This window comes from Sinocyclocheilus rhinocerous, unplaced genomic scaffold (genome assembly GCF_001515625.1).
Source record: "Sinocyclocheilus rhinocerous isolate Xijiao unplaced genomic scaffold, SAMN03320098_v1.1 scaffold2852, whole genome shotgun sequence".
NCBI classification, from domain to species: domain Eukaryota; kingdom Metazoa; phylum Chordata; class Actinopteri; order Cypriniformes; family Cyprinidae; genus Sinocyclocheilus; species Sinocyclocheilus rhinocerous.
Window position 1 is genome coordinate 221,045 of NW_015646497.1, and position 24,298 is coordinate 245,342.

A 24,298-nucleotide genomic window follows, 5' to 3' on the forward strand; every position below is an offset into this window, starting at 1 on the left:
AAATATGTTTTTTTAATAGACCTTCCTTTCAAATTCCAATGCATTTCCAAAGAAATCATCTGTTAATAAAGTGCAGTACAATTTTTGTCAACAGCAATGTTTAAATTGCTTTTTCAATACAATATTGTATAGTTGAACAAGATGAACAATATTTATAATTCATACATCCAAACTGACCAAGCATGATTGGATAGGATACTTACACCAAAAAGTCTTTCCGACATTTTTACAGCTTGGTAGTTGGATGAATTCTGTTCATAATAAAGTCATCAGTAAAACACAATAAATCTAATTCATCCTCAAGAAGTGCTGCAGAAGATATTTGGAAAAACCCGTCATGCCCCTGGCCCAAATGACAAGCATGAGTCTTTAGGTGTACTTAATGTTACTACTTTAAACCTATCCTTAATTTTGTGGCCAACCATTAACTTTTTCTGTGTATTTAAATATTTTTTTGTTCTTTTTAAGTTGCATGCATGAGCGTTTAACTGCATCTTGCAGCTGAAGAACAAAAAAAAGGTTGACAATGGAGCACAAAAGCAGTTTGCTGATTTATCATGGAACATCCCTTTAGTGATTGCACTGAAACAGTAAAACATACAATAATACATGATTGTGCAAAAGCAAACATGCATCTAGTGTTACTGATTAAATCCATGAGGAATTTTCATATGTAGGCATTATTGAGAATTGGAGCATGTGGTACAAAAAGGGGTCACCAGCACACCACAATTGTGACTTGCACAATTAAACTGTTAGGAGAATGGTTTAATGGAAACAATAAATTCTCATTCTCACACTTCAGTACCAGAATTTCTCCCCTAAAACAAAATAATTATTGAGTTTTCAGTTAACCATCTCACTCACTCAAGTACCAGTGAACTAATAAAATCAGAGATAATTGCACCCTTGGCCTAAGCAACAATTTCATGAAAAACACATCCAGTAGATGTGGCTAAAACAACAATGCATTAAATGAAAATAAAAACCTCAAGTATTTTTTGAAATACAGTTTAAATAATTATCATTTTGTGTCACTTCTGATCTAAAGTGGCGAGCGCGCACACACACACACACACACACACACACACACACACCTCAGATCTTATGGAACTGTAGAATTACATGTTTAGCAGTGCAAGTCATCAAGAAAAAAAGTTTGCAATAAGATTCTAAGGGTAAACATTATGAACACTGACCACATTTGCAATGTCAAGCATATAAGGCCTTCATAAAATCAGTTTCTTAAAAAATATATATACAAATTAAAAAAGAGAATGGACAAAAAACTAAATTACATTTCAAAAGAAAGGCTATATTTGGAAGATCTAACACTGGAGGATTTAACACAATGTCCATATCCATTCAGAAAATAGTGAAGTATAGTGTCCTTCACAGGGGTCCTCCATTCACAAACAGCCAGAGCAGAGAGCTTGATGCTGCATGCAGGTGGATGATCCACTACATCAAGAGGTACAGACTTCTGTGGGACTGCTGCACTTTACAATATGAGAAATTTGCAACAGTCTCCTGAAGACTGGATAGAGGTCAGTGGTAGACGTGATTTGGACAGGCTTCTTTCCCTTGTTTTTAATTTGTCTATTGGTTCACAGCCCAATATTCATGAGGTCACAACAACTCGTCTATGGGCTGCTGGGATGATTGATGATATCTTGGTAGATGGCATTTGTGGTCGTCTGGCCAAAGATGAAAGCACCAGTCGTAACCATAACAACCCCATAGGCCACCATTCCCTTCCAACTATAGAGTAATAAATAGGTCATCAGTTTTATCTTTGAATACACAAGTCTTTAGGCATTGCTGAATATTGTTTATAAAGATAGTTCACCCAAAAATGACAATTTTGTCATCATTTACTCACCTTCACATCATTCCAAACCCATAAGACTTTCTTTCATCCTCGAAACACAAATGAAGATATTTTTAATGAAACCTGAGAGACTGCTGTCCCTCCATTGAAAGTCCATTCCACCAAAACTGACACTTCAAAAAGTTAATGTAAATGTAACCCATGTGAATCAAGCAGTTTAATCCAAGGCTTCTGACTGCTATATATATAACAAACCAATTTCGTTTAGTTCACTTATTACTATTAAAACACAAAACACATACAGCAGAAGCTCAAACGTCAATCGTTCGACAGTCATTTTTGATGTGCTGTATGTATATGCGTTGTTCAATATGTGTAGATGTTTGTAAGCCTAAATGAATTCTGTTTATCTTAAAAAAGATGGAGTCTCTTCAGAAGAGTTGCTTTATTAAAGTGAAATCCTTTTTTTTTTTTTTTTTTTTTTAATTTTTTTTTATACAATTCTGCACTGCACTCAATTTCTTACATGTTGTACTGTTGTGCAAAGTGTTTTTTTTTTTTTTTACAATGTCTTTTACAGTAACTTTTTGAAGCATTATTTGATTTCATCATTTAAGTTTCATTAACAATTTCTTCCTTTGCATTTTGGACATGACCAAATGTATCTTATAAGTTTAAAATGACATGAGGGTGATTCATTAATGATTATTTTTGGGTGAACTTTCCCTTTAATAAGTAATAAATGAGTTTACCTGGTTGATCTGACATCATGCTCTGAAAGCTTTGCCTGAATCAAGCACAACCCTATAGACAAGCATTAGAAGAATAAATGCAGTCACTGTTTGTAAAAACACTGACGTGATAGAAGCAAAAAGTCAAGTCTAAGAACAATTTAACTGTAATACCTGGAAAAACAAAAATGAAGCATGCAGCCAAACCACCAATTAGTGAAATCACTCGTCCGATATCAGGAATGAAGAGAGCAAGAATTAATGTGAGACAAAACCAGACAACTGTCTGCAGTATTCTCCGTCTCCGTTCCCTGGCCACATCTGTCTCCACCTCCTCTCCTTTAAAACGCAACCACAAACCTTCCAGCACTGCCCTAAAGCACAAACAAATACACATAGTTTCTTTAGATTTGACAATAAATGTGTCTTTCATAGACACACACCTATAGACCATAAAGCCTGTTACCTTCCACAGAAGTGCAGGATTGGATATGAGGTAACAACACAGATGATGATGAAGGCTCGAGCAATGGCCACCGCAATGTCATCAGATGGATATGACATCAAAACATCCTGGCTTACGCTTGAGCCAAATGACAGGAAGCCACAGACACCTGCGGAGAAAAAACAAGCCCAAACATTACACAATCAGTTCATATTGGCATGAATGCTGCTGTCTGCTTTATCATTAGAATATTTCAGCAAATTCTAAATATGCACACCTGTGCCTGTATACACAAAGAGGCAGATGATCATGCTGACTGTAACAACTGCCCACCAGGGCCGGATTTCTGGCTTCTTCATGCTGTTGAAAACTGGAACGCTACTGACATGACACTGGGAAAACGAAAGTGAGGAGAATGATCGAGTTAGATCTAGCTAGATTTCAAAAGTAGTGAATTCAGACATGTCCTTGGCTAAGAAAGATATGCTACTTTTATGAATACTTTCATACAAGGACGCATCAGATTAGTCAAATGTGCCATTACGGACATTAATAACATTACAAATGATTTCTATTTCACATGAATAGTAAAGTTCACACACCTGGAAACCAAAGCAGATTGTGGGCATGGCATTGAACACATCGGTCCAGGATGCAGGGCTGAAAGACAACAAACATCACATTACAGTAGTGATCACAATCTCTTCTGTAATGTGTCACTCAAATAACTTTTTAAAATGTACTTCTGACCTGACTGGGATGATTCCTGGAGAAACATCTTTGTCGGGCCAGATGTATTTGACGATGATTATGATTGTCACATACCAGGTGCCGATAACACTCAGGGTGCTACAGATTAATCAGTACAAATGTGCACGTATGATTTAACCAGCAAATACTCAGAAACATCTTGGATAATCAAAAGTGCAATTTAAGCAAAAACATTTGCACTAGTCACAGCTGTGACATAACACTGCACTGCATAAAACAATAACTTAGTTAAACAATATAGGAAGAAAAACAAGACGTTTCTACCTGGCATACTTCTGGAAGCCAATCTCTTTGGGTATAGACAGAGGAAGTATGATCAGCACTGAGGTCAATGTGATGGTGAACTTGCGATCTGTGTACCAGTGCGAACTAATCATCTTCTCCGACTCATGATTTATTGCGCCAATCACTGTAGGAAGAACGACAGGAAATTAGACTACTCTCTTTAGACTATTTTGACATCTATATATATGTGAACGTACTTACGCTTGTCTAACTGATCACCAATTATAATAAGGAAGGCTATGCAGGTGCCAAAGGTGTAAACAGCAATGCCCAGCTCACATACGACACCAAGAACCTTCCCACACACAGCACGAATCACCTCCTGATATGTTGTTTCATTGCTCACCTAAACAAATGTGGAGTGTAAAGCAGTGGATTTCAGCCTTTGTAATTTTGAGGTCAACTATTGTCAAAGTCGATATTGAGCTAGGGCTGTCAATACAAAAACCGTAACTTACATGATGATTCATCTCAAGATTTTTGTAAATAGTGATTTAATACATTGTGCCTCTTTAAAGAACAGAAATACACTACCGTTTAAATGTTTGGGGTCAGTATGATTTATTAAAATGTTTTTGAAAAAAAAAAAAAAAAAAGTCTCTTATGCTTACTAAGCTGCATTTATTTAATAAAAAAATACAATTAAAAAACGGAAATATTGTGAAATATTATTACTATATAAAATATCTGTTTTCTATCATAATATATTTTAAAATGGAATTTATTCCTGTGATGACAAGTATTTATCATTATTATATATGTTACAATTTTTTAGCTGCTTAATATATATATATATATAAACTGAGATATATCTTTTTTCAGGATTATTTGATGAATAGAAAATTCAAAGGAACAGCATTTATTTACATAAGAAATCCTTAGTAACAATGTTAAAAATCTTTACTGCAACTTTTTAACAATTAAATGCTTTCATGCCTTGCTTTGAACGGTAGTGCATATTCTCTTGATCTCTGACACAGATATTTGCTTACCTGAGAACAATAAGCCAAGATCACCAGCCCAGTGATGATAAAGACCATCATACACTGTGAAAGGTTAAAGATGAATAAGGCTCATTTGGAATTTCACAACATTTAACTTCAAAGAACAGACACCTCTTCTTCAAGTGAACACTGTATGTATGGTTTCGTTTACAAAAGATTGTAAGTGCATCTCACCATTTGAAGGGTCACTCCGGCTGTGACGCCTCCAGCCATGTTGAAAGCAGCAGGAAAATTGAGAAGTCCGGCTCCCAGAGCAGCATTCACTACAATAAACACAGCCCCAAGTAATGAAGTCCCTCCCCTTCTGTCGTCAGATTGATTAGGTGGTTGGATGGAGTCCACACTGGGGCTCTGCAGGAGCCATGCTCTTTCACCAGCATCCTCACTGTAGCCCCAGTCACCCGCTTCACTGTTAATCGCCCTGTCTGCCCTCGACATGACGCTTGCTTTTCTCAAACACTCTCAGATAAACAAGGACACCATCGGGCAAAAGTAGAGGCAAACACACTTGTGCTGTCAGTCAGAGCCGCCACCATTGAGGGGACAAATGTGCAAACACACACCTGGACTAACACACATCCACAGAGTCCATACAGTTACAGAGAGGCTGTCGTGTTTTGTGATCAATGTCACCTGTGAAAAAAACTGAAAGAGAAAATATCACATGGCAGTTTTCACAAACTGACAAACAGTTCATCAGCATCATAAAGTGACATAGGACAAATTTGAATTGACAGGACATGACTGCATTACTCAGCTGATCAAACAGAACTATTATTACAATTTAAAATAACTGCTTTCTATTTTCATATATTTTAAACGTCTTCAGTGTCACATGATCCTTCAGAAATCATTCTAATATGCTGATTTGCTGCTCAAGTAACAATTCAATGTTCAAATTCAAAACATTATGACTGTTGAAAAGAGTTGTGCTGCATATTATTATGGAAACCATGATACATTTTTTTCAGGATTCTCTGATGATCATAAAGTTCAAAAGGACAGTTTTTATTTGGAATATAATGTCTTTACTGTCACTTTCGATTTAATTCATCCTTGTTGATTAAAAGTATTAATTTCTGTCAAAACAATGTCTAAAAGTGTATTTGCGACTTGTCTGAAAGATGTTTTCACGAATGGACTAAAACGGCTGATCAGCATCATAAAAAAGACAACCAGTGTGGTTTGCACTTTAGGACACGTCTGTAAGTCACGGGACACGATTGTATTTCTCAGCTGATCAGTAAGCAGAAATTTCAGACAAGTGATGAGGAAATGAAATATGCTGTCCACAGGAGAAAAAAAATGCAGCATTGTCTGAACCTTATCTTTAGAGCAGCTCGATTTCTTGAAATCTCTATCCTAAATATCCTAGGACGAACAGAAGATAGTGGTAGAAGTTTGTCAACATTATAGCAGTGACATTGCCACAATGTAATGGGATTATCCTAACAATGAATAACTCAAGATTCAATCAAGACATCAGGCCAAGTCTAGGCAACTGACATTCATGATCAAACACTACTAGGCAACACCCATTTCATTCGTAACTATCATATGCTCTATATTCACTGCTCTAGGAGGGTAAACAAAACATGCCATGACAAAGCCCGAACAATCACATGACACACATAGCAACACTGCATTTGTTCAGCTAATAAACGTCCCCGTACGAACAAGATGTGATAAAGCAGATGTCTCACCTCATGTGTATGCTCTTCGCTGATCTTGTACTGTACTAAAGAGCATCGGTGTGATGTTTTTCAGTGAGGAACAGAAATAAAGATGTGGCTGCTGCTGCCGCCTCCGCTGAGATCTGTGAGGTATATTTTGCTTACACAGTAGCAGCAGCAGCTATAGGTGTGTTCGACTCAGACCGATCAGTGTATGACATCAAAGTACCGCGAGAGCGATGCGAACGCATACGCAGCCGTCTTCGCTCTCGCGGTACTTTGATGCCATACACCGATGATCTTCCTCTTCTTCCTCGGTTTTATGGGGGGTAGCCCCAACGTTAAGGTGCATTATCGCCACCTAATGTATTGGAGTGTGGACCAGAGTTTACCCATTTCATAATGAGAAAAAAAGAAAAGAAAAATAAATAACTACAAAAAAATCTAAATTCTCTTAATCAGCTCTGTTCTCTTGAGATAAAGAAATAGACTCTCTAATCCATAAGTAAATATATTTTTAAGCTTTAGTTCATCCATACCATGATCCATACACCGATCCGTCTGCGCAGCGCCGCTTCATATGGAACGTTTGACGCTACAGTCACATGACTTTCTGCTTATGGGTAATGTAGTCTATTCTACTGAATAGATATTATGTGTAATATCTAATTTAACATCTCTGATAAGGCTCCACTTTGCGCCATCTATAATGTTTGTGGATGAATCTGCCCTCACTCTTTTTTTTTTTTTTTTATGTCCACGTTGCAATATTTTGAAGAAAAAAAACCTTAACTTCTTTGTATGTGCTTCTCTTTTGGACAGTCAAATATTTTCTGATATTTAGATAGATTTATTTATTTTTCTAGGTAAGGTTTTCTTTTATCAGTGTCAATGGGTACCCATTATCTGGATACCCTTTGTATCATACTGTGTAGTGCAGGGGTGCCCAAACTCGGTCCTGGAGGGCCAGTGTCCTGCAGAGTTTAGCTCCAACCCCACTCTTTATTGTTTTTAACAATGCAAATAATACAAAAACATACGTTAGACTTTTCCTTTGAACAGATTGATATTTTTGTAGTAAAAATAATAATTTATTTACTACAAGTAATATCAAGCAATCCAATTTCATCCACTTTAAATTGACACCCAAGACATAACATTTATGTCTTTTCTACAGCAGTGCTGAACTACAAGGAAACACTCTTTTGTTATTTTTGTTCACATAAACTGTAGCGTTGAATGCATGTTGTCCATTCATCCGTCACCTAAATTATTGAGGAAGAAGAAAAAAAATCAAATAAATGTTTTTATTTAACTTAGGGGAAATGTACGTTTGTCAATTAGCTTGCAAAATATGACTTTGATTAGAAACCTAAACCGTGCAGAATCTTTTAAAATCTTAAAACTTTATTTACAGTTTTAAATTAAAGAGCCAGCAGCTATTATAGATAAAAACACAAAAAAAATGTGTCTACATCACAACGGAGTACAAATACTGCTGTTATAATCCTTGTATTTACAGTTTTAAATTAAAGAGCCAGCAGCTATTATAGATAAAAACACAAAAAAAAATGTGTCTACATCACAACGGAGTACAAATACTGCTGTTATAATCCTTGATCTGATCACACACTTTGACAGGTTTTTGTACAAGTGTACAAAGAGTAAATCTAAATTCATTTTCATTCAAGAAAAAAGGGACTGTAATTTTACTGAGTTTCAATGTGGTTTACTGTGTGTGTGTTTTGTTGTGTGCCCTAACAATGACAATAACAAAACATCAGTAAATGGACACGATACCCTTTATTATTGTTGTTCATTTTACTTCACTCACACAATAAATAAAGTTCATACAGAATTTTAACAGGATGAAAAATGTTCTCAAATGTGCTTATTAGTCACAGAACTACAAGATATCCTGTGAAATGACTTAAGGTTACTGTTAGACACCCTGATAACATGTTCAGGATTCATGTTGACCTAGCAAAACAGCCAAATGAAGTGAAGCCGAGATCTGAGTCCAAAGAGGAATAGTGGGGCGGACTAACAGAAACAGGACTAGTAGACCAATCTCCTGTCTCAACATAAGTTTGATCTACTTAGTGACCTGATGAATGGCATGTGCAAGGTATCCCACATTTCCAGAGGTCACACCGGCAACGCTGATACGGCCATCTTTAGTCATGTAAACAGAAAACTCCTTTGTCAGACGCTCCACCTGAAACACAACAGCACCTCCTACTATTTGAGCTTGCACCAATTTACAACATTTAATTATGCATATGCATAAATATTCTCATTTTTGAGTAAGCAAAGGGTTGTACCTGCTCAGGTTTGAGTCCAGTGAAGCAGAACATGCCGATTTGGTCGATCACGTGTTGCCAGTTGTGAGTAGAGCCCTCCTTCTTCAGATTAGTCACAAGCATTTCTCTCATTTCAATGATACGGTCGGCCATACCCTTCACCTCCTCCAGCCTACAGAAATGCACGCATGTCAAAAAAGGCATGAACTTTTATAAAAGCAAGTTATTAAGGAGTCTCACCATGTAGAACGCAGGTCTGGTGTGCTGAGGATCGTGGAGGCGATGCGTGCTCCATTCATGGGTGGGTTGGAGTAAATGGGGCGAATCAGGATCTTCAGCTGAGACTCCACCCTCTTGGCCTCCTCAGCATCAGCACACACCACGGTGAACCCTCCAACACGCTCACCTACAACAAACAGTCGTATGACTATGGTGGTGTGTGAAACTATTAGAGAGTCAAAGAGTTTATGGTCAATATGTTTTTTGCTTTTTAAATTTTTTTTCTTTTAGTCAGCAAAGACTACACTGATCAAATGTGATTTACAAAGTTACAAAATATCTCTTTCTATTCATCAAAGCAAACTTTTTCTGTGACAGACGTAAAATATATTTTAAAATACAATACAAAAGAAAACAGTTATTTTAAATTGCAAAAAAATATTGCTGATTTCTTTCAAAACATCTTACCAACCCCAAACTTCTGAGCGGTAGTGAATGTAAGGTATGTATTGCTTTTTGTTCAATGACTTCATTTTCTTTGGATTTTTTGTGTTATTTTCTGCCCTAAATCGTCATTACATTTTTTTTTTTTTCGCTATTAGGACAGGATGTGTCTGTTCAGCCTACAGAACAGATGCATTTAAGGGACACACTGTGCTAAACTTTATTGACCGGTTAAATGTTACAAAGCGTTACACCCTGTATCTATGATGTTAATTACATTGATGTCATATTAATAAGTGTGCAGTATGTGGATCTTTTATCTAAATTATTTTTTAACTGAAAAAAAAAAAAACATTTATAAAATTTCTTACACTTCTAAAATTATTTTTTTAATTAAAAAGTAAAAAACTGGTCTCAATTGGATAATTCATAGGTTAGATGACCAGATATCAGATAAATGTGAGTCATGTTTTTTTTGCAATTTACACACATATCAAGATCCAATCTGGGCTGGATATTGGTAGAAAACAAAAAAGGAAATGGTTTACAGTATAAATGCAGTGTCCTACACACAATATACTCACCATAGAGACCCATGTTCTTGGCAAAGGACTGAGACAGGAGGACGTTGTGCCCCTGCTCAATGAAGTATCTCACAGCCCAGGCATCGCGATCAATATCTCCACTAGCAAAGCCCTGGTAGGCCATGTCGAAGAACACTAGAAGTTTCCTCTTCTGCAGAGAGAGAGTCGACAAGAAGATGCCAAGCAACATCAGGTCAACAGTCTGTAGTATCTTATCAATTAAGGAATTAAAAGAAACATCATTATTTTTGCTATGCTTTACAAATAATGCCTATGTGAAATGAAGGAGGAGGTATGAAATATAAAAAAAACTAAATCACAGCAACAGACACACGCACCTTGATGACAGCCGAGAGCTCCTTCCACTGCTCTGGTCGGGGGTCGACACCAGTGGGGTTATGAGCACAAGCATGGAGCATGATTACACTATGCTCTGGAATTTTCTGTAGGTAAAGAAAAGATGATAAACATTCAATGCATCTCAGACAAGCATTTCTAGTTCAGTGTCACAAAATCATTCTAACATGCCGATTCGGTGTTCAAGAAACATTTCTTATTATCAACAATGTTGAAAACAGAGGTGCTGCTTAATATTTTTGTGGAAACTGTGATACATCTTTTCCAGATTTTTTAATGAATTCAAAAAATTCAAAAGAACAGCATTCATTAAAAATAGAATTTGTAACATTATACAAGTTTTTACTGGCTCATAAGACTGTATAGGAAAGTGTACAATGTGACGCTGGCTCACCGAGATGTCATCGAGTGCTCCAGTAAAGTCAAAGCCACAGGTAGCAGGATCATAGTACCGGTACGCTTTCAGCTGCATACCAGCATCCCGGAAAATAGGGGTGTGATTCCCCCAGGATGGCTTCGGCAAGTATACATCCCTTGCCACTGTGTGGAACCGCGACTAATGGAGAAAAAGATGAGAAAGGGGTGTAAGACATTATAAACAATTACCATATGACATATAAGTGCTATATTTGTGTTTGCTTCTTCTAAGATATTCTAAGGTAATATAGATGAGGCAAAGAAAATGTCCTTCTTCTCAATGTGGAGATGATAAACAGCTGCAAAGCTTGTTTGCTGCAGGAATGAACAGAATGAATGAAATACACACCAGGAAGTTGGCTCCAATCCTCAGAGAACCAGTGCCCGAGATTGTCTGGACAGTAATGCTCTAAGAAAGAAAAAGAAAGAGAAAAAGAAGAAAACAACCAAAGGTGTTCAAGTTAACACAATAACGTAAGAACCAATAGGTCCTAGAGAAACATACTCACCCTCTTGCTTTTAAGAACCTCACAGTCCGGCCCCAGTGCGAGCTCAGCACAAGCCTTATTAAAGTCACCCAGACCGCCAATGGGCAGATACTCTTTATCCAGCATCTTAGAGGCAATCAGAGCCTCAGCCTAAACAAAAACATGCTTCATTAAAAAATAAAATAAAATACTCACTGCATTTTTATTACATAAAACATTTCCACAAAATGTTTACAATGACTTCTCCACAGTTACAAAGCTGAGGGTTATGAATGTAATTGGTGGATACTGCTTAAACAGAGGCAGCCTCTCAAATCACTCAACTCAGGGTGACTTTGCAGAAATAGAGAGAAAAAAAGCACATGTTAACACAGACACACCACCCCGAGTTTTGCCAATGCCATTGGAGCAGACTAACTCTAATGCAAAAACATCTGTACCCTTGAAAACTATTGGTCAGTCACAGACAAGCCCCCTAAGACCTTAATAAACCATCTTACACAGAGCACCACTGCGAGTATTATTTTCTCCCAAAAGCACTACTAGACTGAAAAGCAGTAGCCAGGTTTAAACTCATAGAACTCTTTTGCAAAGGCTCCGAAGTGTGGTGACACAGAAAAGGTACATACCTTGCGGACACAACCGAGAACATATGGCTTGCCATTGTCGTCCCTGTATGCCCCCACACCCAGGTTCATTTTCTTAGAGTTTGTGTCCCGTTTGTAGGCCTCTGTCACCCCCAGGATGGGATCAGGGGGTCCCATCTGCACCTCAGTCCACCATGAGCTTAAAAAAAATGAAAACAAAAAATAGCAGGCCGTTAAAAAAAACTCAACTCAGGGTGACTTTGCAGAAATAGAGAGAAAAAAAGCACATGTTAACACAGACACACCACCCCGAGTTTTGCCAATGCCATTGGAGCAGACTAACTCTAATGCAAAAACATCTGTACCCTTGAAAACTATTGGTCAGTCACAGACAAGCCCCCTAAGACCTTAATAAACCATCTTACACAGAGCACCACTGCGAGTATTATTTTCTCCCAAAAGCACTACTAGACTGAAAAGCAGTAGCCAGGTTTAAACTCATAGAACTCTTTTGCAAAGGCTCCGAAGTGTGGTGACACAGAAAAGGTACATACCTTGCGGACACAACCGAGAACATATGGCTTGCCATTGTCGTCCCTGTATGCCCCCACACCCAGGTTCATTTTCTTAGAGTTTGTGTCCCGTTTGTAGGCTTCTGTCACCCCCAGGATGGGATCAGGGGGTCCCATCTGCACCTCAGTCCACCATGAGCTTAAAAAAAATGAAAACAAAAAATAGCAGGCCGTTAAAAAAAAACCTTAGAAAAGAGATAAATTCTACTAAAAACAACTATTCAGCCTTGTCTGTGGTGATCAAACTGTATGTTGAAAATATACTATTCATCCAGCTCCCGGAAAATAATCAAGTATGGCAAATCAGGTAACAATCCACAAACTTTACCCCACATTATAGTTCTTTACGGTTTTTCTTTCTTTTCCTTTATTCCATTAAATCTGTTATTTAATTCCCTTTAATAAAATGGACCATTGCAATCCATCCTCCCAACTATAAAAAAATTGGTTTGTTCAAAACATGGTTAAGGCCTTGCAATAAACATGCCCATTAATGGCTACATTTCAAAGCACATATGACTTTCTGCATACTTACACTCCAGACAAACAAGTACAATTAATTCGCTACCTATGAATGCCATTCATGATACTATCAGGATGCTCTTCTATATGGTTGTATGTTCAGTAAAGTATGCATTTGAGGCTGTTCAGTAAAGTATGCTTTTGAGGCTGTTCAGTAAAGTATGCATTTGAGGCTGTGCACAGTCCTGTGGAGTCAAAGGTCAGCTCTGGAATCAAGTTGCAAAAACTCCTACTGCATAGCTTGTGTGTCACAGTGCTATTTATCCTATGTGTTAGTGTTTTAATACAACACTTGGACTTAGTAGCTGACATTACTTAGGAGCTTTTGTTTGTTGCATAAATTACACAGACAATTAAAAACACAAACTGCACAAAAACTCAGTTTATAGTAGCAGAGTAATTTAATCTCAGTGTTAAAAAATGGAAGTGGGCCTTGGTTGTGACTCTATTACCCTTTTGCGTTAACTACAAAATACGTAGAGATGAGGGCTTTTGGCGTGGCTGTGTTACTTCAGAAAAACTTCGTAATGTACTAAATAAAGGTTACTGATCTTCTGTTTATCACCAGCTCTGCTTTGCCCTCCAAACGTGGTGCAAAAGGACACACACTACCATGATTTCTTGACGGAAGAACCCGGAAGCAGCAGAGCCAATCAGGAAGCTCAACCTGCTTGTTTCAACCAATCACCGCACAGGAAACCTGTAGGTACGATCTCCTAGTGAGACCAAAAAGGACGCTATAGCGTTCATATGCAAGTTATTTATTCAGTACACAACATATTAGGAATTATCCTATATCCGTTAGTAAAAAGTAACGGACAGCTCTTACCAAGAATTAATGCAGAATACGAAAAGCAATGCTGAATTTCTTGACTTATGCAAGATGAAGGTCAGAAGGTTGCTGAATGATTCGTTTCACGGAGATGCGCTGTACTTGATTTAACTCTGATCCTGTGGCTGCTAGAAATTGGCTTGAAGATGATAAAGATAATAAAGGCAGCCTATACCACAGATATCTGGCGACACCCACATGGCCTAATATCATGAGCTGCAATGTTATCACTTCACAGCATGAGCTCCATGTGAACGGATGTGACTATGTGCGTGCGTGATCGTGAGCACAAATCTCATGCCGTGAACTGTAAGAATGAATTTAGTCCATTAATATTATTCTGATAGACTGAAGATGGTCAAGACATTTTTCATTACGCATGTATTAAAATTCAATTAAAAGTAATTCAGTCTCTTAAAATGTAACATACTGGTCACAGAACACTAAAGACGGATTATTTGAAGTTCCCTTACCTGGCTCGAATGGGTAGGGTAGCCAAAGACGGTGTCAAACTCCCAACAGAGGATATGAACTTGGATGTTTTGAGGAGAGCCATTGCTGCTGCTGCTGCTGCTGCTGTCGGCCGAAGCACTGAAGCGAGCAAGAGAGTATGCGTTCATGAAGAAAATGCCGAGTGACAGCACCATCTAGAGGAAGGTAGATGATAAATACAAAATAATCAATAAAACCATTATATGTCTTGGTTTTTTACACTAAATTATTGTAGTAACTATCACTGTTTTTTTAACCACCATATAATACTAATTAATAGTTATTACTACTAATAGTGATTTGTATCAATAAATGAAAATAGATATTTTTACATATAAAGCGCCCAAAAAGAGTTAATGATTTCACACACAGTTCAGTCATTCTTGAGAAGTGGGACAAAACAGGGTGCAAAATTGAAAAAATAAAACCTTGTACTCAGACAAATGAAACTACATTTATGAATCTTATATGTACTAAGCTACTGAGCTATGCTTTGATACAACCTCCCAACTTTTCTCTTTTTTAACAAAATGTGCTTTTTTTTAGCTTGGACTGTGTAATATAATTTCAGCTTTATCTTTAACATGCTAGATGCTAATGGAGCCTGCTTCAGGAGAATAAAATTATCTAAATATTTCAAATAATTTCCTCAGAAATTGGAAGATGGTGTTGACATATCATGGCTGTGACACAGGAAATATTAACATTAGGATTTAAAATATTCTAAAACTAAAACTTAGCAGAGCCTGTCTGACACTGCTGTACTCTGCAGAGGTGAACTGTGGCAAGGGGGTCCTTTAGAGTGACAGCTGCCCCTGATATTCCCTGATTTTATTACATTTTATTGAATGTCTGACGGTGTTGACAAAAAGTGGGGACGCAACTTTAAAATCTTATGAAACATGCATGTGTCATTAAAAAAACAACCTTGCTTTGATATGAGATATATTAAGTGTTGCTTTTGATAAAACAAGCTCTTTTTCATCATTAAAAAAACCCAATTTTTATCCATTTTATTGCATATGAATGATTGGACCCTTCTCTGTGGACACACTGTTTTAGATGTAGTGAGAGGACATTAAGAAACATAGATTTGGTATAATAATGAGAAAATTAAATTGAAGGTGATAATTGTGTTAAATACATTCTATTATTAATCCCTCATGACATTTAAAATTGAAAATATTTTTATTTTTAAACCTAATAGAAGTTACCCTTGCTGGACCTGTTTTGTCCCATGTCTCAAGAATGACTGAGTTAATATCATATCAGCTATAAACAAATGAGTTCAGACTGTGTTGATTTCACGTGTGCATTTTTACTTTGCTTGTGAAAAGAGTTACATGACTAGAGATGTTTCATTTAACTTGTTTAACGTTTTCATTCCGTGTGTCAAAGCTCCATAAAAACACTCTATTATATATGCATTATTTAGACTGTCATGTCTTATTGTTTGTATATAGCAGGTATTATACTAATAGCATGTATTTCACTACTTTGTTTTATTTTGTTAAGATAACGGATAACATTGTTTGTAATATTTTATATAAACATTCATTTAGAATATTACCACACTGTTATGCTTAAATTATTAGTTTGAAAGTTAGAAATACTAGGATAAGACAAGGGAAGATGCCCCGCTTAAAAACAATTTGCATTTACTTTTAAATGGTAGAGTGCATAGTGCATAGTGCATAAGTACATAGTGCGTCATTTGAGACGCAGTTTATGTCTCTTTAAATGCAAATGAGCTGCTCCTCCCTGCGCCTTTGTGCAGAAGAGGGCTGTGCCTTTACAGCTCATGCCTACGAGACGAGATCAAAGGCGGATATCGCGTTATTCACACTCATGCGCTGTGCTGCTGATAGACATGATATCATTTCAGTTCTATTGCTTTTATATGAAAATAAATATGATGAACAAGACACTCAAAGTGCTTGCTAATTAATTCCATACGAAAGGCGTATTTATCATCCATTTTTACCTTTATACAAACATGTATTTTACATTTTTATAGAAATATGACAACAATCACATATCTCACACAAAGATCGCGCTGCCATAGTGTTTGGGAATAGGCTATTCACGCATAATTTAAATCCAAATCACATGAAATCAGATATATATCAAATAAAACATTTTAGAAGAGGACTCAACAGCACGGTTGTCTGAACCAATGAGCATTAGAAACCAAGAAATAAGACTACTAAACTTTCAGTGCTTCTCAAAGTATGTACCCCCAGGCTACGTCGCCCCTTTGGGGGTTAAATAGGTCCCCTGTAAAGACCAACTGTGTTCTGCACGCAGGAGCGAAATGAGACGAAATCAACGCTGCTGAGGTCGGATAGGTAATTGGGCATGACGTCACACGATTAGCGGCGCCGCAAAAAGGTTGTCAACCTCAGGTGATGTTTAGGTTGAATTCCGGCCGCTGCTTGTCTTAGACGATGGTAGCCTTTCAGGTGGCACTCGTCTGTACGGGAGGCTGAACATGAAGGCTACCAGCAGTCACACCTGTCTGAGACTCTGCGTACTGTCGTGTTTGTTTGTCCTGCACATATCTACGCGCGTGGCCGGAAACATGGCCTCTCCGACACAATTTGGCGTCACCAGTACAGAAGTTCGCCGAAATCGACACCCCAAACAGAGGAACTCTTATTGTAGACCTTTCCTAGAAAGCCAAACTGAAGATGAAGCTATGCGACTCATGTTAAGTCTATACAGGATAGCGGCGGATGCAGATGGACGACCAAAGCAGCACAAGTTATTTGGCTCCAACACTGTAAGGCTGCTTCAAGCGTCCACCACTGAAAAACACTTTATCCCAACCTCAAGTGGTAAATCACTCTGTCTTATCTCATACACATCCTTTACAAGTACATCTAGAGCACATTATGCCTTATGTTGTAGAAGAGATGCTTAATCCTTTTCTTCACATTTAAAATAGAAGTTCTAATGTTCCATGATGAACGTTTAACATCAATGGATGTTTTCATTGCACAAATATAGTGGACAAATCCGTTTCAGATGGTTAAAATATTCTAAACACACTCAGAAAAAAAGTTTTATTTTAAAAACTGTTCACTGAAAGGTTCTTTTGGGAGCCCAAAATGGGTCTTTTATGGCATTTCTGCATGAAAACCCCTATTGTAATCTTTATTTTTAAGACGTGTTGTGCGGAGTAGCCCTTACATTATTGAAATATTTAGGCCTATTGTCTGATTATTTATTTTCTTTGTCTCTCTCCTATCTGTAACCCCTACTGGACTAGACCTTCAGTATACCTACACAGTGAAATATGAACTGGAAAACCTCTTGTTGGACAAATTGGTGAGGGCGTCTTTTATGCACCTAAGGTCGCCTGTGTCATCGCATCTTCCTTTTATCTGTGAGGCAAGAGTCACGTCTCTTGAAGATCTTCCTGCAGGTGACCGTGTCATTATGGGTCCTCGAAGCCTGTGGACCGAATCTGATGTCACAAGCCACATGTCTGAGTCGAAAGATGGCCATGTATCCCTCTTTGCCCATTATCGATGCACACAACAAGAACACGGCAGGTCCATCACACGACGGAAACACTTCCCACCTCAACACCATCTTCGAGCTCCCGTTTTGCTGCTCTTCTTGGAGGAGAACAAACAGCCTGTGGAATGGGGGAAGTACTTCACACCCCTTTCCCGCCCCAGGACCCGTCGGTCTAAGGAACCTGGGAGCATCGTCTCTGACATCCCCAACTACAAGCAAGGGCCGAACAGCGTGGCCAAAAGCCAGTGCAAGCTGCACTCCTACCGTGTGACCTTCAAAGATTTGGGATGGGACCACTGGATAATTGCACCCCACAAGTACAATCCTCATTACTGTATGGGAGACTGTCCTCGTATCCTGCATTATGGCTACAATTCACCTAACCACGCGATTATGCAGACGTTCATCAGCGAGCTTGGTGTGGCAGATATCCCGTTGCCCTCTTGTGTTCCTTATAAATACAAACCTGTCAGTGTGCTAATGATGGAGAGGAACGGAAACATAGTTTATAAAGAATATGAAGATATGATTGCAGACTCCTGCACCTGCAGATGACTTTGGGCTCAGGGTCAGATAAGGACAAGAACTGAATGGTCCTAATGGACAATGTGAATTTGTACCAGCACAGCTGGAAAAGGAATTGCTAAATTGGGTTTGATTTGCCTGTTGCCATTTCTTGTGCAGTACTAACAGCATTCAAACAGAGAGGTTTCTATCAGACTTGAATTGTGGAGAGTGATCAATTCAGTCTCATCTCTCGCAGTACCCAACTGTTTGGGGATGTAGGTATGAAGAAGTGGATTCTGATTGTTAAATGAATGAGCTAATATCATGTATTTTTTTCCTTTTCTATTTACTCTTTATCTATGTATGTTCATTGGTTTCTGTCTTGTGTGTATTAATGTGAAATCTTTCATAGTGTATTTATGGAGAGGAATGGAGATGGAAAATTTTGGCACTTTATTGAAGACACTGTACTGAAAAGTCTGTCTAAAGAAAATAAGAAAATGAAGAAGAAAAAAATAATGAAGCATGAAAGAACCCTGTCTGTTGACTTATAGGCTTTAATGCATGTTGCATTTGTATTCTCCTTCTGAAAGCACAGATTTTGTCCATCTTTGACAAAGGGCACAGCATTCGAAAGCAAGCGGAGAAAAGGAGCAAATGCCAATTTTGCACTACCTCAAAGAAGACATCCATTAAGTATTGGAAAGGGAGACTTTCATAGATGTATTTCGTAGAGGAGAAACTAAAATCCATGCACTTAAATGAATGTTTTAATCCCATGATGAAAGATGATGAAATAAAATGGGTATTTTGTATAAAAAGAAAGCAATCTTACATATGCCTGTTGTGTGGTCGTTTCTCTCTCTTTTGTATGGTTATGTTAAGATTTGGTCAGTAGAGGGCGCTCTTTCCCAGCTGCGCTTCAGCTCTAGTAAATATCGGGAATCTGCAGGAATGCTGGTCTGAACTGGCTTTTTTGATGTTATAGAGTTGGTGTAAATGTGGGTGAAAGTGCATTCAGAACCTTATGCAAGTGTTTAGCCACTTTGACATACTGGAAGAATGTTTTGAACATCCTTGTGTCAGTCTTAGTGCTATAATGCCTATAAAATTGTGTACCAAAAAACACATTTAAACGAATGTGGAATACTAGCAACATTTGCTCTATGGCATTTTGGACATGGAATATATATATTTTAATTGCTGTGGACAATGTATATAGAGTACCTTTAAAAAGTGCACTTTACTCTAGCAAAGCAAACACTGTATCAGAAAAGCTAACCTGGAAGAAGGGGGCGTAAACAGTGCACCACAGAACACTGAATATAGCTGAAGAATCTGAGCTCAGGTAACCTGAGAAAGACATAAGAAATCAATTCAGCAGCGCCACACAGTGTCTCAATTGTAGAACTGATCACAACCACAAAACAATAGCAGTCGGAGGCCAAACATCTCTGTCCGAAGGTGGCCGATCACAGCCAAACTTCTCTAATGCATGAAGACATGATAAAAACATAAAAGGATGTGGACTGTCCTCAACAATTTGACCAGGTAAAAGCCATCAGCCAAAACCTGTTTATTTGGAGCAGCTCTTACTTACAGTTTACAGTTCACCCAAAATATATATTCTGTCATCATTTACTCGTCTTCATGTTATTCCAAACACTTTGAGAAGTGCGATCAGAAATATGGATTATTGTCTATGGACTTTGTAGAGAAGGTCTGGGATCTCAAGCCAGAAATAAAGGAAACCATGTAGTGTCTTACAACAAAACATCACTTAAATTTCCTATAAGAACAGAAAAGTCAAAAGTCTCTATGCCATTCCGTTTGTTCCAAAAAAGCTGACTTCTTTGTACAGTACATTTATGTCTACTGTTTTATCTCTGTGGTCTGTTTGTGTTTGTCTGCTTGTGTCGTCCTACCTGTTGTGCGTTTAGGTTAGTTTTATGCTTTATATTACTGCTCTCAGTGAACTTTCTTGAACACATTTTACAGATATCCATATAAACAAATAGGTTTCTAAAACTTTTAGAAGCATTTTTCTTTCTGTTCTATAAACTTGAATCTACAGACCTTAGGTTTAATCTTCGTTCTTTGTCATAATATTTTTTAGAAACAAACAGATTGTGTTTTGGCGCAAACATATGGCATAACGTTTGGAAATAGTATTCCATAAATGACAGAACAAGATGGCATAAACAAAGAACATACACATCATCATTTATTAATTTATCTTTACAAGTGCAAAATGATTGTAGACATGGACAAATGCACAAACAGTCCACAAAAACTCATTTTTGGCACAAGTGGAACCTCACAAGTCTAAGTCTGTATATTATTGAATATTCTGCTTTATGATGAGGCCAATTTAAGATTTATCTACTCACAAAAAACTGTATTGGTCATTTTATGTTGGTCAGAAGGTCATAGGTCTGGCTTACCTTTATTGAAACTTGATGTTGTCAATTCGAGAAGCCTATCAACAAAGGTGTCTGGCTATGATGTGATTGACCTTCCAATTTTTCTGTCACAGAGGAGCAGAGAAGTTAGAACTGAACTACATGAGTCACAGTTAAAGCTCCTTTCGTACAGATGCACATGTAAGTGCAGGTAGACTATATTCTATAAACTGGATGGAATAAAACTGGATGAATCTGCCGAGGCCCCTTTCTCCTCTTTGGCAACTGATAATTGTTTCACTTCCCAGCGGGATGGTGTACTTTGTCTGCAATCTTTTGACTAAGTGCCAAAACTGACTAACATGCCAAACGGGGACAGCGATTGCTCCTTGACCCTGGAGCACTGAAGGAACACCCTGATGAATTGTCATCATTTGATTCATATAGAGAGATCGTTAGTATAATGGATATATACAGTAGTTCTTCCCCTGCAGCTGAACTCCTAAAAAGTTTTCTTAAGGTTACTGATGGAAGGAATTTAGTTTCTTATCTTTTTCAAATGATAGAATGTTCCAGTATTGCTCCATAATCTGTTGTTCAGTTCACAGAATTATCTCCAAAAAACCCTCAGGGTTTGTTCATCAAATCTATGTAAAGTGAATTCATTTGCATTTTAAACTGCTAGTTTGTGTACATTTTTTGTGTCGTTTTTTTTTTTCTTCCAGTGATACTAACAGTGACCTGAGAGGAGTCACGTCTGTGCAGATAGAGCTAGATACAGATCTCCTGGTAGAATTGCACAGAAAAGTTTCCTGATCATTATAAACACATGATTGGTGGTTTTCTGGTCACCCCATTTAATGCTGATTACTCAACCCTGCTAAATGTCTCAAAGGTTATTTTTCGTCAAGCTAGATTTACATTTCAAATGCTGCAATGTATATGTTTTCAGTGACCTGAATCGCACACCTTGTGTCACAAGTTTGACTATACAAGTAATGTCTTAACCAGCATTTCTGACTTTGTGAATAAAAAAGTTATTCAGAGCTATTAACTATACTGTTCAAAGTTTGGGGTCGGTAAGACTTTATAATATTTTTGAAAATCTCTTGATGCTTGAAAATATAGGAAAAACCGTAATATTGTGAAATATGATTACAATTTAAAATAACTGTTCTCTATTTGTATGTTTTAAATGGTCATTTATTCCTGTGATGGCAAAGCTGAAATTTCAGCATCATTACTCCAGTTTTCACTGTCACATGATCCAAAATGCTTATTTGGTGCTCAAAAACAGTTCTTATTTCAGTGTTTTACTTTTATGTATTAATATGAGCATATATTTATTTATTTTATTATTCAGCATTACTACCCAGCATTGTCTGTTTGTTGTTTTTCTCCCCCTGTATCATAAACATAAATATTAAAAAAATATTTAAAAAAAAAATTATTTATATGATTTATATTATTTTCAATGAAGAAAAGAGTTGCACTGCTTAATATTTTTGTGAAAACCACGGTGCATTTTTTTTAGGATTCTTTGATTAACACAAAGCTAAAAAAATGTAATTTACTTGAAATATAAAACTTTTGTAACATTATAAATGTTTTAACTGTCACCTATGATCAATTTAATATGTCATTTCTGAATAAAAGTATTAATTACTTAAAAACCAACAATTTTTGAAAGAAGTGTAAACACCACAAGCATAAAGAAGAAAGGCCAGTCCTCAGCAGGTGACCAGTATGCTGAGCTTGACCTCAATAAACACTTAACCAATATAGATTTAGATGCAACGTTAATCTGAACAAATCATGTTTGCCTCTCGCTCAAGAAGAAACTTGCAGAACCTTGATAATTCCAACCTTGAGCTCTATCACAATACTTTGACCAGTACAGCGAGCATGCTAGAAATGTGTAAAACAAGGCCACCAGCTTATGAAACAGTGCTGGGTATTATTTACGTGAACTGACAATCCCAAGATGATAAGCAGCATCATTTCCAGTAAACACCATGAGTCAGTGTGGAACCTTTGTGATGAGCTGGATCAGTGGTTCGACTCATATGCCATTTTTGCTGCGACTTTTTTTTCCATTGTGTTTTTTTTTTGTCCATTTGTTATTCCTCATGAAAACACAGAAAAAATCCTCTAATCAGCCATTGTTCTTTTTCAAGGCCCCTGCGCATGCGTATATGATAAAAGGGAGACAGAAGAACTATGTCAAAGGAACTTTGAAGAAACAGGATGGTAAATGTTGATTCAGAAGCCTGATCAGAATCTGACATATATCATCTCAACTGCATATTTAAACCTGTTTTTATATTTGTAAATGCCACTGCATAGCTGTCTAAAATGTACAGTTCAATAAACTCTGGTAAAACATCACTGAACTCTAAAATGCTGACAAGCACATGTCCAAAATCGGACTGATTTTTGTTCTTATCCCTCATTCCTCTTGTTCTTTCTTATCACTTGCTTCTCTCAACTCTGGCTGCATTCTCACCCAGAGCCCCAGAGGACAGCTTTTCCAAATCACAAACATTAAGCAAACATGTGCCACATCTGGTAAAGAAAAAGCAGAGAGACAGAGGCAGAGAAAGAGAAAGAGAGAGAGAGAAAGGGATGAGGGAGAGTCTCTCTTCTGCTGACTGGAGGGTATATAAGACAGTACATCGTCTCTGTGGTCAGTATCGCTGTGAGCTCACTGTTACAGCAACTGCAGCATTTCTCATTCAGCATGCAGGATCACAATCACAGAGGGGCTCTTCTCGCCTGGTGCCTTGTGTTTTTGGTGCTTGTCCAGCAGGTAATTATGATGACTGTAATTTTCTTATTTTTAATATTTGAAAAATGCATTGTTCACAGCTCCGTAAACTGTTGACTTTTTATATTTATATTATTGTGTTCACTTGGGAATCTTTTTAAAAAATACTTTTGACTACCTAAAATACTATATTATTAACCTGTAATATAAAAATAATAAATTATATTAAGGCGAGACACTGCAGGTTAATAGGGTAAAAAAAACAAACTAATAGTTATCGCCTTACTTACCCAGCTGATTGATTACATTGATAAATGCAAACATTTTTTGTATTGCAAGTTTTCTAAAATGTTAGGTTTAAATATGCAAATGAGTCATTATTTAATGAAATATGCACTCATTTGCATACATTTCTTGTACAAAACTCTAAACACTGGATGATGTCAGTTTGAAAATTCTTGTTTAATTTTTTGACATATTAGAATCAAAAGTTTCTCAAAAGAATCTCATTTTTGTCACTCCATAATTCAGAAAATGCTT

The 24,298-nt window shown here is 37.2% G+C and overlaps 4 protein-coding genes across 7 annotated transcripts in view; 2 read left to right on the top strand and 2 right to left on the bottom strand.

Moving 5' to 3' along the window:
- Positions 1-539: 539 nt before the first annotated feature.
- Positions 540-7,030, bottom strand: slc38a7 (solute carrier family 38 member 7). Of its 2 annotated transcripts, none has more exons than XM_016512034.1 (12): positions 6,771-7,030; positions 5,242-5,700; positions 5,056-5,109; positions 4,265-4,409; positions 4,043-4,187; positions 3,758-3,856; positions 3,610-3,667; positions 3,285-3,399; positions 3,029-3,176; positions 2,737-2,936; positions 2,584-2,635; positions 540-1,761 (listed from the first exon to the last, which is right to left on the bottom strand). In XM_016512034.1, exons 2-12 carry the CDS (start codon positions 5,503-5,505, stop codon positions 1,644-1,646), a joined length of 1,398 nt encoding a protein of 465 aa, XP_016367520.1. In that variant the 5' UTR covers positions 5,506-5,700; positions 6,771-7,030; the 3' UTR covers positions 540-1,643. The 2 variants fall into 2 exon arrangements, with proteins under 2 accessions (XP_016367520.1, XP_016367521.1); XM_016512035.1 differs by having other exon boundaries at positions 5,242-5,712.
- Positions 7,031-8,524: 1,494 nt separating this feature from the next.
- Positions 8,525-14,685, bottom strand: LOC107707915 (aspartate aminotransferase, mitochondrial-like). Of its 3 annotated transcripts, none has more exons than XM_016512036.1 (10): positions 14,539-14,685; positions 12,694-12,850; positions 11,574-11,702; positions 11,414-11,473; positions 11,042-11,203; positions 10,629-10,733; positions 10,291-10,441; positions 9,284-9,449; positions 9,065-9,215; positions 8,525-8,958 (listed from the first exon to the last, which is right to left on the bottom strand). In XM_016512036.1, the coding sequence occupies exons 1-10, from the start codon at positions 14,619-14,621 to the stop codon at positions 8,836-8,838; spliced, it is 1,287 nt and encodes a 428-aa protein (XP_016367522.1). In that variant the 5' UTR covers positions 14,622-14,685; the 3' UTR covers positions 8,525-8,835. The 3 variants fall into 3 exon arrangements, with proteins under 3 accessions (XP_016367522.1, XP_016367524.1, XP_016367523.1); XM_016512038.1 differs by lacking the exon at positions 14,539-14,685 and adding an exon at positions 13,686-13,913; XM_016512037.1 differs by lacking the exons at positions 12,694-12,850; positions 14,539-14,685 and adding an exon at positions 12,182-12,346.
- A 2,199-nt stretch (positions 14,686-16,884) lies between these two features.
- LOC107707916 (bone morphogenetic protein 15-like) lies at positions 16,885-19,405 on the top strand. The gene is made up of 2 exons (XM_016512039.1): positions 16,885-17,394; positions 17,829-19,405. Exons 1-2 carry the CDS (start codon positions 17,049-17,051, stop codon positions 18,635-18,637), a joined length of 1,155 nt encoding a protein of 384 aa, XP_016367525.1. The 5' UTR covers positions 16,885-17,048; the 3' UTR covers positions 18,638-19,405.
- A 4,280-nt stretch (positions 19,406-23,685) lies between these two features.
- The window catches only part of LOC107707903 (liver-expressed antimicrobial peptide 2-like), a 4,445-nt gene continuing 3,832 nt past the window's right edge, over positions 23,686-24,298 (top strand). The window contains exon 1 of the mRNA XM_016512014.1: positions 23,686-23,800. Within this exon, the coding sequence (XP_016367500.1) occupies positions 23,732-23,800 (69 nt within the window). The 5' untranslated portion in view covers positions 23,686-23,731. The remainder of the gene's footprint in view (positions 23,801-24,298) is intronic.

Bases quoted from the DNA above. Each gene is read 5' to 3' on its own strand.
- slc38a7 (XM_016512034.1), bottom strand. From the start codon at position 5,505: ATGTCGAGGGCAGACAGGGCGATTAACAGTGAAGCGGGTGACTGGGGC. The intron at 3,857-4,042 runs GTAGAAACGTCT...ATTAATCTGTAG, and splicing joins GGCTTCCAGAAGTATGCCAG to CACCCTGAGTGTTATCGGCA. The intron at 1,762-2,583 runs GTAAACTCATTT...ATTACTCTATAG, and splicing joins CATGATGTCAGATCAACCAG to TTGGAAGGGAATGGTGGCCT.
- LOC107707915 (XM_016512036.1), bottom strand. From the start codon at position 14,621: ATGGCTCTCCTCAAAACATCCAAGTTCATATCCTCTGTTGGGAGTTTG. The intron at 11,474-11,573 runs GTGAGTATGTTT...TTTCTTTCTTAG, and splicing joins AGGTTCTTAAAAGCAAGAGG to AGCATTACTGTCCAGACAAT. The intron at 9,216-9,283 runs GTGAGACTCCTT...GCATTTCTGTAG, and splicing joins CCAGACCTGCGTTCTACATG to GCTGGAGGAGGTGAAGGGTA.
- LOC107707916 (XM_016512039.1), top strand. From the start codon at position 17,049: ATGAAGGCTACCAGCAGTCACACCTGTCTGAGACTCTGCGTACTGTCG. The intron at 17,395-17,828 runs GTAAATCACTCT...CTACTGGACTAG, and splicing joins CTTTATCCCAACCTCAAGTG to ACCTTCAGTATACCTACACA.